This window comes from Abramis brama (genome assembly GCF_963993115.1).
Source record: "Abramis brama genome assembly, chromosome: 1".
Lineage (NCBI taxonomy): Eukaryota > Metazoa > Chordata > Actinopteri > Cypriniformes > Leuciscidae > Abramis > Abramis brama.
In genome coordinates, this window is record NC_139963.1 from 22626428 (window position 1) to 22639921 (window position 13494).

The 13494-nt window shown below is 46.2% G+C and overlaps 1 protein-coding gene across 1 annotated transcript in view; it reads right to left on the minus strand.

The window, feature by feature from the left end:
• Nucleotides 1-375: 375 nt before the first annotated feature.
• LOC311083222 (beta-1,4 N-acetylgalactosaminyltransferase 1-like) overlaps nucleotides 376-13494 on the minus strand; it is a 45417-nt gene continuing 32298 nt past the window's right edge. Inside the window, exons 10-12 of the mRNA XM_084114601.1 lie at nucleotides 13338-13481; nucleotides 6298-6526; nucleotides 376-1690 (exon numbers count right to left, since the gene is read on the minus strand). Coding sequence (XP_083970727.1) covers nucleotides 1509-1690; nucleotides 6298-6526; nucleotides 13338-13481 — 555 coding nt within the window. The 3' untranslated portion in view covers nucleotides 376-1508. The remainder of the gene's footprint in view (nucleotides 1691-6297; nucleotides 6527-13337; nucleotides 13482-13494) is intronic.

Sequence of the window (13494 nt, forward strand, 5' to 3'; positions counted from 1 at the left end):
GGGCGGGCTTTACACAATGACAATCGCTCTGATTGATGTTAGGTCTATCCAATTGCGCCCAGAGGCATTTGAGCAACGTCCGTTCAACTTTTAAATGCATTATTATATTCAAATTGCAAACACATGAGGACACTGTGTCCATGAAAGACCCACTGGCAGACGAACGTGCTACTACATTTCTCTCCGAAACGGTAGGAAATTAAATTAGATTTAATAGAGGATTTTAACTGTGCCAAGATGATTGACAGGGCAGTTTACGTGACAGGATGCACGCGACAGATCCGTCCGATAAAGATGACGAACCAAATAACAGAAAACAGTAATTAAACAATCATCATCACTGCATAAGAGACACCAAGAATCAAATTGTATTTTAAAAGATATTTATTCTCTTGCAAGAGGCTTAGTCACAAAATCACAGCAGCTACCCCGTGACGTGAACAAGACCTGACACCCAGCCCAGGAAATTCCCTTCTTATACTCCTACAAGGTCTTTTCTCTGTAGTTTTCCACTCACCCAGCATGGCCACATCCACATCACATTTAGAATAGAATGACCCCTCTAACATGTTCATAAATTTATATCATATACAAATATGACATTTCATGGAATATATATAATAATAATAATAATAAAGAAAAACAGGAAATCCAAAACATGTATATAATTTCACTTCCATACCTCAGACAAAATGAATTAGCCATGCTAAGTGTTTCAGTTTGCTATACAACAACACCATTAACCATACACAATTAAAAATTAATACATTTATGCACAGGAACAACCTTCATGCGATGCGAAGTTTAACTTTAGATTTTTAGATTTAAGTTTTACCCTTCAAAAAAGGCCAATTATTATTACATTTTATTTTATATGAAAAGAAACACTCCTACGAAAAGAAATACAGTTCCAGCTGTTTCAGTGCTTGGAGGCCTATAAAAGACTTGCTCCAAATTAAAAAAAATTCAGTTCAATCTATAGTGAATTGTTGCCCACTCTGTAAACATTTTGCGCATTTCTTAGATGAAGTAAAAAACATTATTGCACATAACAATCATATTTATACCACTGCACTCTCAGAAAAATGTGCAAAAAATGTACTCTAAAACATTCACAGTGTACCTTAAGGTTTGTATTGCTACTCTAATATGCAACTGTTAGGGATTTAAAAAAAAGTACAAATATGTCCTTTCAAGGGTACTGCCCCTGTGACATGAACAACAACAACAACAAAAAATCTGAGTGTATATATTTAATATATTTATTTTATTGCACAACAGTAACCCACAGTGATAAATTATAAAAGATGATATATATGTTGAAAATTGTTTCCCTTAAATCAGTTCTCCTCCTGAAGACAAAAACTTTGATTCCACTGATTGAATGGCTGATTGTATTAAAATCAAGTAAAATGTCACACAATTTCACTACTCTTTTCTGTACCAAAACACTTCTTAGGTGAACATTCTTCATATCCATTCTTTCAATCACTTTGATGAAAAGTCCCTCAGTACTTGATGCATTTCAAATAATTCTTGAAGTAATGATGGGCCAATTTCTTTTTTCCATCATTTCGTCCTGGAAACCTAAATTGTCTGTATTTGCTTTGTTTGCGTTTCTTCTGGTGGCCGACTGCAAGTCCTTTGCAAGAGGCAATCAACAAATCTCCGAGACCATCAAGAAAAAACTCTGTGGGGTTTATGTCAGAGAGACAGCAGAAGATTAGCAATCATAAAAAGATACTCAAGAAGTTTAAAGGGATAGTTCTCCCAAAAATTTAAATTATCCCATAATTCACTCACCCTCAAGCCATCCTAGGTGTATATGACTTATTTCTTTCAGCCAAACAAAATCTGAGTTATATATTTAAAAAAAAGTTTGCTCTTCTAAGCTTTATAATGGGAGTGAATAGAGCCTGTGTTTTTGATGCTCCAAAAAGTGCATCCATTCATCATAAATCTAATCCATACGACTCCAGGGGGTTAATGAAGACCTTCCCCGAGTGGAGATCGACTATTTTTGAATGTCAAAATGCCAGCGGACACAGCTACAGTGAGTTGTTCATAATCTTTCTTTTTAGTAAACTCTGTGTACACAAACAATGTTCTCAATGCTCGAGTTCATGTGTAGAGCATTGCAGTGTCAAAACACGTGTAACCATGTGTCCCCGCCAGATATGTTTGTGAACTAGCAAGTGTCTAGGTGGAACATCTCACAGCAAGAACTGGCAAATCTGATGCAGACAGTCCATGAAGATGAGATGCACTATAGGACTTAAAGCAGCTGGTGGACACACCAGATTCTGACTGCTACTTTTGATATTGATCTATATATCGTATTGTTCCAAATATAAGAAAAACCTGAATATAAGACGCATCATTACGCCGAATTATTCTTACGCCGCATCAAAATGGCTGTTTCAAAGATATTGACAGGTAAGTGTATCAGTACGTAGCCGAAAAAGAAATTAGGTCCTTGCTGGTGGGTAAGTTCAGCTCTTTGGTGACATCCAGTGCCTTCAGCTGGATGATGGCTCTATTTGTAGGCAGCCCCTCATTTCTTTTTTCGGCTACGTACTGACACATTTGCCTGTTAATTTCTTCTAAGCGTCCGCTTTTAGGAACACAGTAAGCTTTTCTTTGACTGTTAGCATTTTTAAGACTTGTCTTTTAGGGCTTGCCATCTTATAACATTACACTCTGACACACCGTATTTCTTGGCTGCTTAATGAGAGTTTTTTGATGACCCTGCTGCCACCATGCTCTGTTCTGGACGGTCATTCGCCATCATTTGGCACCGTAAACTACGGGTAGTTTACAGGGGTGGGTCGCTTCAGTCCTGAGGGGTACACTGATTTTACACACATTTAGCGCTCCCTATTGTTGCGGGTGTATTATTGACATGTAAAAGTCTAGAACCTGAATATAAGACGACCCCATTTTTTCAGATGTATTTCCAAGAAATACATATTCTGAATTATATTTGGAACAATACTGTATATATCGGAAACCTCCAGTTTCACAGGCAATCAGTGTGCAAAGCATAAAGTAAGGTAATAATCTGAAATGAGAATCATATATTTTAATCTGAAACCCCGAGATGTATGGGATTATTTTTGTGCCTTTAATATTGAACGTAACTTTTCTAGAAACAAATGAAAATATAAATGGACACTGAATAAAATGTCTTTGAATCCGGAAAAAAATAAATAGCAGGCGAAATTTTTGACTGTGTTTTTAATACACTGCATGTTTTGCTAACTGTTTTCTCCTCTTTCTTTCACTGATCTGTACTTACAAATGCGCTTCCAGAGTTTTCATTTACGCTTTTGAAGTTTTCATTTACGCTTCCTTAGTTTTCGTTCGCCATTCTGACACATTTCTCTCATGGGGGCGGGGCTAACTGCGGTGTGTTCTCATTGGCTACTGAGTTTTTGATTGACAAATTCTTAACCTGGAAGGAAAGTGAAGACATCAGTGTTTACATGTGTGGATGTGAGCGGCTGTAAGCGGCTTCCTATTTCATTTTAGTGATAGAAAGTTAGAAGATTTGTTTTTTAATTTTCTGTATTTATCTTCTACTACTACTTTGTCAGCATAAGCTTTCAGGAGCAGTATCAAATATGTCTGTGCAAGAGAAAATGAATGTCTAGAGGTATAATTGTAGTACATTAAAATCGTGTATAATAATAAATTATGTCCAATGCTTTCGGAGAATATTTGTTTGTTCCTGATAAGGCTAAATGTTATTTTTTTCTGCATTGTAGGCTTTGATTAGATTCTGATATGAAAGCTTTAGCTTAAGTTCTGCCAGGAAGACTTAATTACTACGTCACTTATTACCTTCATCTCTATCCAATCACGTCTTTATACTTTCTGTATAAAAGATCGGTACACATGTTTGAGTTCGCAGATGCCAACGCGACAACCTCCACCCTCCCCACCACCACCAGGATGGTCCTGTCCATACCTTCCAGAGGGGTCGGCTGCGCCCCTGCCTTCGTCTTCAGGCAGGAGATGCAGATCCGCTACCCTCGGATTACGAACTATGGACGGGGCCTACGCCAAAGAACTTTATAATGCTTTCTGGGGCTGTCAATAAATGTATGCTTCGTTACATCATTTTATCTCCCGAGTCTTTCAGGTAGAAGTAACAATTTAAAGAGAATACTAGTTCCATATACATATGTGTGATATTTCCAGCCATCAAGAAAGTGTCACTCTAACCTGATAATCAAAGTTAGCAATCCTGGCCATTATACTATACCCATTGTTAGCATATGCACTTACACCATCACAATTAATGATACCTCAATTCTGAAGAATTCAAACAATATGAAAATTGCAACCATGTGGCTTGCTGTCAGATGGTACAGACCTTCAAGGATATTTCATTATATTCTTTATTGTCACTATACATAAGTATGAAAGTGAAAGTCTTGGATGTTGTGACAGTCCAACCTCAGTATTCTCATAATACATATATAGTACTAAAATGCACAAGTACATTATATACTAAATTTGTGTAAAATTCAAATATATTTTAAATGATGCAATGATCATTTGAACAGTTCGTTACAGTAAATGTAACAAAGCAGTGACTGTGTACATTGTAATGGAGTACATAAGTCTTTAAACAGATACTCCACCCAAAAAATGCAAATTCTCTCATCATTTACTCACCTTCATGCCATCCCAGATTTTCTTTCTTCACATTAACACAAATAAAAGATTTTTAAGAAAATAATACATCTCTGTGAACCCATATACAGGTAGATTGTAGCCAATTTCGTATGACAGTTTTGTATTGAAGGGTTAAAACCATTTCAATTATTAGTATTTTTATTATCTGTTGTTTTACTTCAGAAGACATTAAATCATCCACTGGGGTTGTATGAATAACCCATCACAGTCACTGTGTGTGGTTTTTAAAGTGTCAACTTTTAAATACCCATTAATTTGCATTACTGTATGGACTCACAGTTATATGCATCTGGGGTGGCATGAGGGTGGGAAAAAGATGAGAGAATTATTATTTTTGGGTGGATTATCCCCTTAACATTCATATGTTGTCGGTATGCTAATCTGAGATCATTGTAGACTTATAAGAATAAAGTGCAACCTCTTGTGTACTTGTGAACTGTGTTTGTCTTAATCTAACACTCCAAAGAAATTTAAATGTATGCATAATATCAAGTGTCTGAAGATCAAGATCCTAGTCATTCAAAAGTGATGTCGTGTCTGAAGAAAGTAAGATTCCTGTCTAATGGGGACAGTGGATCTCTGGTAATACACCACTCCATCCTCTGGGTCAGCATCAGAATTTTGGTCATGGAAAAGTTGCTCAACTCCCTGCAAAGTAAGAAATGAGAAGTATTATACTAGTCTAACAATACAAACTGCACATAACAAATTGAGGATTTAAACTATTAATTTCAAACAAATTAATTAATTTATCAATTAGCCTGTTTGAAAGGGATTTTCAGGCCACTAAATAAAAGTTGTTACAAATGTCACACATGATGAGAATTCTATTATTAATTATTGAACCTCCTTATGTTCTTAGGTTTTGCACCTTTGAAAAAGTAAACATGATGTAATCGGAAAAGAAACTGTGTAATTGTAAGCAGATAAGGTTGAGTAATGATTGGGCTGAATAAAGATAACACTGCTGTATAATGTTGTGGGCTCTCATTGAGCTTTAAAATACCTCTCCATCTTTTTTACAAAAAAAAAAATACTGACTTACCGCGAGTCTCCAGCATCTCCATAATCCTTATTACGACGATTGATGATGATGATATTATTCGTTGGTGCTATTCCTAGGAACTCCTCTCAACAATGTAATGTAGCAGCAGATAAATACAGATACAAATAAAAAACAAAACTCCTAACTTTATATCATTAAAATGAAATAGGAAGCCGCTTACAGACACTCACATCCACACATGTAAACGCAACACTGACGTCTTCACTTCCAGGTCAAGAATCTGTCAATCAAAAACTCAGTAGCCAATAAGAGCACACCACGGTTAGCCCCGCCCCCATGAGAGAAATGTGTCAGAATGGCGAACGGAAACAAAACGAAAACTTCAGAAGCGTAAATGGAAACTCTGGAAGCGGATTTGTAAGTACTGATCAGCGAAAGAAAGAGGAGAAAACCGTTAGCAAAAAGTGCAGTGTATTATAAACAGTCAAAAATTTCGCCATTTTATTCAGTGTCCATTTTCATTCATTTCTTGAAAAGTTACGTTCAATATTAAAGGCACAAAAATAATCCCATAGTGATGTACCTACCAGTGTGAGCCACCCTCTTCAGAAACGGATCAAAGCCAACCCGTCGCACCGCATCTGTCCGTGCCAGGAAGTAGTTGACGACCCCGTCTACAAACAAGCAGTCTTTAAAGCCTGGGACTGATTTATGGTTCTTCCTATGAAAACGTCTGAGACAACCGCCCTCCTCTTCATCCCCTTCCTCGTACTGAAGTTGGAAATAGAACTGATCTTTTCCCACTGCACCACCAACCTGGAAAGAGAGTGAAGAACGTCTCGGTTACGTATGTAACCCTCGTTCCCTGAGTAGGGAACGGAGACGTTACGTCGGATGACGACGAATGGGGTTTCGCTTAGAAATCCTATCACCTTCGAGTATATAAAACGAGCCAATGGCAAAGAAATGCCATGGGTCTGCGGAATTTGCATAGCGTAACTCCGCCCCACCCTGGGAGTATATAAGGAAGTACGCTGGCAACATGCAGATATGTCTTCGCTGAGGAGCCGAGACTGAACTCAGGCGTTCCAGCGGTACAGCGGAAGTGGCAGGGAGACGTAACGTCTCCGTTCCCTACTCAGGGAACGAGGGTTACATACGTAACCGAGACCTTCCCTTTCATTGTCACTCCGAGTTACGTCGGATGACGACGAATGGGGTTCCCAGTGTAATCACGCCACCTCTCGACTGTCTTCCAGTGCCCTGCGTAAGTCTGAGCTCCCTGTCGTGAGACTAGCACGGACGAAGGAGTCCTACTTAACACAGGAATACCAAGGTACACTGGGAAGCATATCCAGTGGACATATGCAATCATGCCCAACCCGAAGGGGGGACTTGGAATACACATATGACCCCGAAGGGCTGCATACGGAATAACACTGGGGTGTCCAGCCGCAGGTGGAATATTTCAACCCCAGGGGTGGCAAGGTGGCTTGCCGAGGGAAAGACACATGCTCAGAGAGGCTTACAGTAGAATACACATGTGGGGGTCACCCAGAGGGGGAACCATGCACATGGAAGCACCTAGCCAAGCGCGAAAGCTGCCAGTGGCATAACTCTGGTGTTGACGTCGACAGTGCTGGAGGAGACTCAGGGCTTATTAGGCTCACCTGAGGAAAATATCGCACGTATCCCGTCCGTGGAGAGGAATGGCGAGCAAGCGAAGACACCTGAGCAGAATCTCTTACCGGCTAGTTGAAGCGAGTACATGAGAAGAAACTGGCTCTACTCTGAGATTGTAAAATCTCGCGAACGTGTTAGGTGTCGCCCAGCCTGCAGCTCTGCAGATGTCTGTTAGCGAGGCGCCATGCGCTAGAGCCCAAGAGGATGCCACACTCCGAGTGGAGTGGGCCGTCACACCAAGGGGGCATGGTCGACCTTGCTGCTGGTAAGCCAAAGCAATGGTGTCCACTATCCAGTGAGACAACCTTTGCTTGGAGAGAGCCTTTCCCTTCAGCTTCCCACCATGACAGACAAAGAGCTGGTCTGAGGTCCTGAAACACTGCGTTCTGTCTACATAAGCACGGAGTGCGCGTACTGGACAGAGCAGTGCCAAGGCTGGGTCTGCCTCCTCCAAGGGCAGCGCTTGCAGGTTCACCACCTGGTCTCGAAAGGGAGTGGTGGGAACCTTGGGCACATATCCAGGCCGGGGTCTCAGGATCACGTGAGAGTTAGCCGGTCCGAATTCCAGGCACGCTTCGTCAACCGAAAATGACTGCAGGTCCCCTACCCTCTTGATGGAGGCCAATGCAACCAGGAGCGCTGTCTTCATTGACAGGAACTTAAGCTCCACTGATTGCAGAGGCTCAAAAGGAGAGGGGAGGACGAGGAGGATTCAGTCTCCTGGCTCCCCTCAAGAACCTGACGATCAGGTCGTGCTTCCCCAAGGACTTACCATCAACTGTGTCGTGATGTGCGGCAATGGCGGCAACATACACTTTCAGGGTGGAGGGAGACAGCCTTCGCTCCAACCGTTCTTGCAGGAAGGAAAGCACGACACTGATGGGGCATTTCGTGGGTTCTAGATTTTTAGAAGAACACCAGTTGACGAAGAGGTTCCACTTCAACGCATAGGCATGTCTCGTGGACGATGCTCTAGCGGAAGTGATGGTAGCCACCACCGCTGGTGGTAGGGTACTCAAACCTGCCTCGTCCCATCCAGGAGCCACACGTGGAGGTTCCAAAGATCGGGACGAGGGTGCCATAAGGTGCCCTGTCCCTGAGAAAGCAGGTCCTTCCTCAGAGGAATTGGCCAGGGAGGTGCTGTCGCGAGGAGTACTAGTTCTGAGAACCAGGTGCGGTTGGGCCAATACGGGGCAACCAAAATGACCTGCTCCTCGTCCTCCCTGATCTTGCGCAAAGTCTGCGCAAGAAGGCTTACTGGGGGAAACGCATACTTGCGGAGGCCCCGCGGCCAGCTGTGCGCCAGTGCATCCGTGCCGAGCGTGCCCTCGTTCAGGGAATAATACAGGTCGCAGTGGGACGAGTCGTGGGAGGCAAACAGGTCTACCTGTGCGTCCCCGAACTGATCCCAAATCAGCTGAACCGTCTGGGGATGGAGTCGCCAATCTCCAGCGAGAGGCCGAAGCCGAGACAGCTCGTCGGCCGCCTGGTTCAGGTCTCCCGGGATATAAATGGCACGAAGCAACCTCAGATCCTTCTGACTCCATAAGAGGAGGTGGCGGGCGAGTTGTGACATACGGCGGGAGCGCAGACCACCTTGACGGTTGATGTACGCTACAGTCGCGGTATTGTCTGATCGGACTAGTACGTGTTGACCCCTGAGCAACGCAGGGAAGCGGTGCAGGGCAAGACCTACAGCCAACAACTCGAGGCAATTGACATGCCAAAGGCGCTGGGGTCCTGTCCAGGAGCCCGCGGCAGCATGTCCATTGCACATGGCGCCCCAGCCCGTGGAGGAGGCATCTGTTGACACAACAACATGCCTGGACACTCGTTCCAAGGGCACTCCGGCCCGAAGAAAACTGAGGTTCGCCCACGGGGTGAAGGTCTGACGGCAGGTCGGAGTCACCGGGACTCGGAGCGTGCCGTGATGCCATGCCCACCTCGGGACTCGATCGCGAAGCCAAAGCTGGAGTGGTCTCATATGAAGCAACCCGAGCGGCGTGACTGCAGCTGCGGATGCCATATGCCCCAGGAGCCTCTGAAATAGTTTCAGTGGAACCACACTCTTGCCCTCGAACTGACGAAGGCAAGTCAGAAGTGACTGCGCGTGCTCGCTCGTAAGCTGCGCGCACATGGCGACCGAGTCGATCTCCATACCGAGAAAAGAGATCCTCTGCACTGGGCAGAGTTTGCTCTTCTCCCAGTTGACCCGAAGGCCCAGACGAGCTAGGTGCCGGAGCACAAGGTCCCTGTGTTCGCAAACCTGGTCTCGAGAGTGAGCTAGGATCAGCCAGTCGTCGAGATAGTTCAGGATGCGAACCCCGTGTTCTCGTAGGGGAACAAGGGCTGCCTCGACGACCTTCGTAAAGACGCGAGGAGACAGGGCTAGCCCGAAAGGGAGAACCGCGTACTGGTATGCCTGCCCCCCGAAAGCAAACCGTAGAAACGGTCTGTGTCGAGGATGAATGGAGACATGGAAGTAGGCGTCCTTCAGGTCGATCGCTGCAAACCAATCCTGCGGCCGTATGCATTCGAAAATGCGCTTGGCCGTGAGCATCTTGAACGGCATCCTGTGAAGGGAGCGGTTCAAGACGCGCAAATCGAGGATTGGCCGTAACCCACCGGATTTCTTCGGTACAATGAAGTAAGGGCTGTAAAAGCCGGACCTCATTTCGGCTGGAGGGACAGTCTCGATCGCACCCTTCGCCAGTAAGGTAGCGACCTCCGCTCTCATAACCGGGGCATTGCCACCGACCATAGTGAAGCGAACTCCCCTGAAGCGGGGAGGAGACCGCGCGAACTGAATCGCGTAGCCGAGCCTGATGGTCCTCGCGACCCAGCGGGACAGCCTGGGAAGCTCTAACCAGGCTTCCAGGAACTGTACCAGCGGGGTCATACGGACCACAGACGTACCCTCGGTGGTGCAGCGAGGCGGAATGACCGGCCCAGGCGTGGGTGGCATAGCGGCCCGGTGCGGGGGCACGGTCATTAGCCGCGTCCTGCCAGAGAAGGCCAGGGGAGGACCAGCGTCCCACTGGGGCGTGCTCTGGCAGGGAACTGGCGACAGAGGGGGACGAGAGTGGCGAGGCTCGTGAGCGGCGCGCACTGTCATCCGGACACTCTGTGTGCTCAGAGATGGGGAAGTGAGTTCTTTCTTTAACCACATTAGGGTGCTGCCCGTCGTGGGACGAGCAGCGGGGTGGGGAAAACCAAGGATTCTCCCCCGGCCCTCCACCGGGGGAAGGAGCGGCCCTGCTACCGTCTCCTGGGAAGAACTCAACGCCATCTCTGAGCAGCCCGTCTCAGGAGCGCCGCTTGGCCTGGCGTTTAGCGGGGCACGGGGCGGGAGAGGGCTGTGGCGCCTTCCTACGGCGTCCTCCACGACGCGACCCGGATGGAGGCTGCTGCTGGGGCCGTGCGGGAGGGGCGGGAGCCGTAGAAGGGCGCCCTCGGCGGCGAGCAGACTGAGGCACCTGTGCCGACGGCTGGGTGGAGGCAGCAGCTGGCTGTCGGGGCAGGACGTGTTTGAGAGCCTCAGTCTGCTTCTGGGCGGTCGAGAACTGCTGGGCAAAGTCCTCAACCGCCCCGCCGAAGAGGCCAGCCTGGGATATGGGAGTGTCGAGGAACCGGGTCCGCTCGGCCTCACGCATATCAGCCAGGTTGAGCCACAGATGTCTCTCCTGGACCACGCAAGTGGACATCACCTGACCCAGGGAGCGTGCGGTCACCTTCGTCGCTCGGAGAGCAAGGTCGGTGGCGGCACGCAACTCATCAAAGAGTGCTGGGTCAGTCCTCCCCTCGTGCATATCACGCAACATCTGGGCCTGGTAGACCTGAAGTGTCGCCATGGCATGCAGTGAGGAGGCCGCCAGCCCCGCAGCTCTATAGGCCTTCGCCACAAGCGTGGAAGAGAACCTACAGGCTTTGGAGGGGTGCTTTGGGTCGCCACGGGAAGAAGCACTCTGAGGACACAGTTGCATCGCAACAGAGCGTTCAACCTGGGGAACCCCAGTGTACCCTTTGGCGGCCGCCTGATCGAGAGGAGGCTGGGCGGAGGAGGTCGCCGAGCGATCACGAGAAGACAATGGTGCCTTCCAGGACCTCGTGACCTCCTCATGCACATCCGGGAAGAAAGGCATTGGGGACGCGCGCTGACGAGGGTCAGTGGCGGCACCCAAAAACCAATCATCCAGCCGCGAGCGCACTGGACCAGGTGGCGGGGACCACTCAAGCCCAATGGCCGCGGCTGCCCGGGAAAGCATGGCAGTCATCTCGGGATCAGACTCGGGCAATGCTGGCACACCCGAAGGTGGCAGCACAGCCGAATCCTCACTTCCCAAGGACTCTTGCCCACCCTGTGATGCAGCGATCGACATCGAATCTTCCTCTGGAGCGCCAAATGAGACCCGCGGCAAGTCAGAGGACTGTACAGCGGGCTCATTTGAAACGCTCGCGAGTTGCACGGCGCTAGAGGACGGTGTGGAGCGTGGAATAGTCAGCGCTTTGTCCCACACCGTAATCCTCAGGTCACCCTGGCCGCCAGCCGAAGTACTAGCTCTCGCGGAGCCAGTAGATCGGGGTGCGGATGAGGGGACTCTACCATGAAGGTCATTGAGTCTCGACCGCAACCGTGCGATGGGCATGTTCCCGCAATGGGAACATGACTCATCCACAAACGCTGCCTTAGCGTGCTCTAAGCCCAGACACACAAGACAGCGATTGTGCCCATCAGAGTCAGAAATGAATAGACCGCAACCAGAAGTGCACGGGCGAGGCATCTTTAAAAAGACGTGCCGCGTGCAAGCTCTTTTAGAAAGGAGATTTCTCCACAAATGCTGAAGCGACCAGGGAGAGAACACACAAACACTGGCAAATCACTGCACAGATAAGCAGGGAATGTGCACTCGCTGGAACTCGCTGTCACACCAACACTTGGAGAGAGGCTCGTCTCGAAGAGAAAGGAAGAGATGAATCTCAGGATTGGCTGTGGAGTGAAGTACATCAACTTGGCTCCGAAGCGAAAACATATCTGCATGTTGCCAGCGTACTTTCTTATATACTCCCAGGGTGGGGCGGAGTTACGCTATGCAAATTCCGCAGACCCATGGCATTTCTTTGCCATTGGCTCGTTTTATATACTCGAAGGTGATAGGATTTCTAAGCGAAACCCCATTCGTCGTCATCCGACGTAACTCGGAGTGACAATGAAAGGGAACTGTTCCTATGCCTGAAATGATCCAGTCTTTCCTGCATCCAGTCAGAATAAACACTAATACAAAGCTAAAGTGAGGGAGCAGAGATCATTTCCATATCTGGGAAAGAACAATTGTTCTCATTCACTATTGATTTTGTGAATTATTCATGTTTACGCACAGGATAACTTCTCTTGAAACATTTCCACATATTTCACAACATGGGCATACACACAAAATTCTTCTTAACCTCGTGGTAGTGTTAATAAATTGAGTATCCTAAATGAGTGACAACATGCCGCAGTTAGTAAACTGCATAAAACACTGCATATAGAAATGGTTTGCAAACATACAATGATCTCTAACATGTAGAAAGAAAGATCCTCAAGCAATACCATGTGTGCAGTCCTGAGATCAAGTTCAAACAATATACAAATACAGCTCTCTCTCTCTCTCTCTCTCTCTCTCTATATATATATATATATATATATACACACACACACACACAATGACATACATTTAAGAATATCTATGTATGAAATGTAATCCTAAGACGTTTATAAGGCCACCAACAGAGTGAGTTTGTATATATATGTGTGTGTGGTTTCAGTTGTTCCTACATTTTTCGTAAATTTAAAATATGTTTTCATATTAAAGTTATTGAATAATCAAAATTTGTTAGTGAAACCGTTTGTACACAGATATCACACACAAAGTTCCTTACAAAAAAAAAGCATCTCTTTACTGACCACATCCAGTTCTGGAACTTTCTCCATTATCTCCACAAATCTTTCAATCCGTGTATTGTTATTGAATATGTAGTCATCATCAACCCACAGGAAGTATTTAGTGGTGACTTGAGAAACAGCCAGATTCCTTCCTGCAAACCAGCCCTAAGTAAACAGA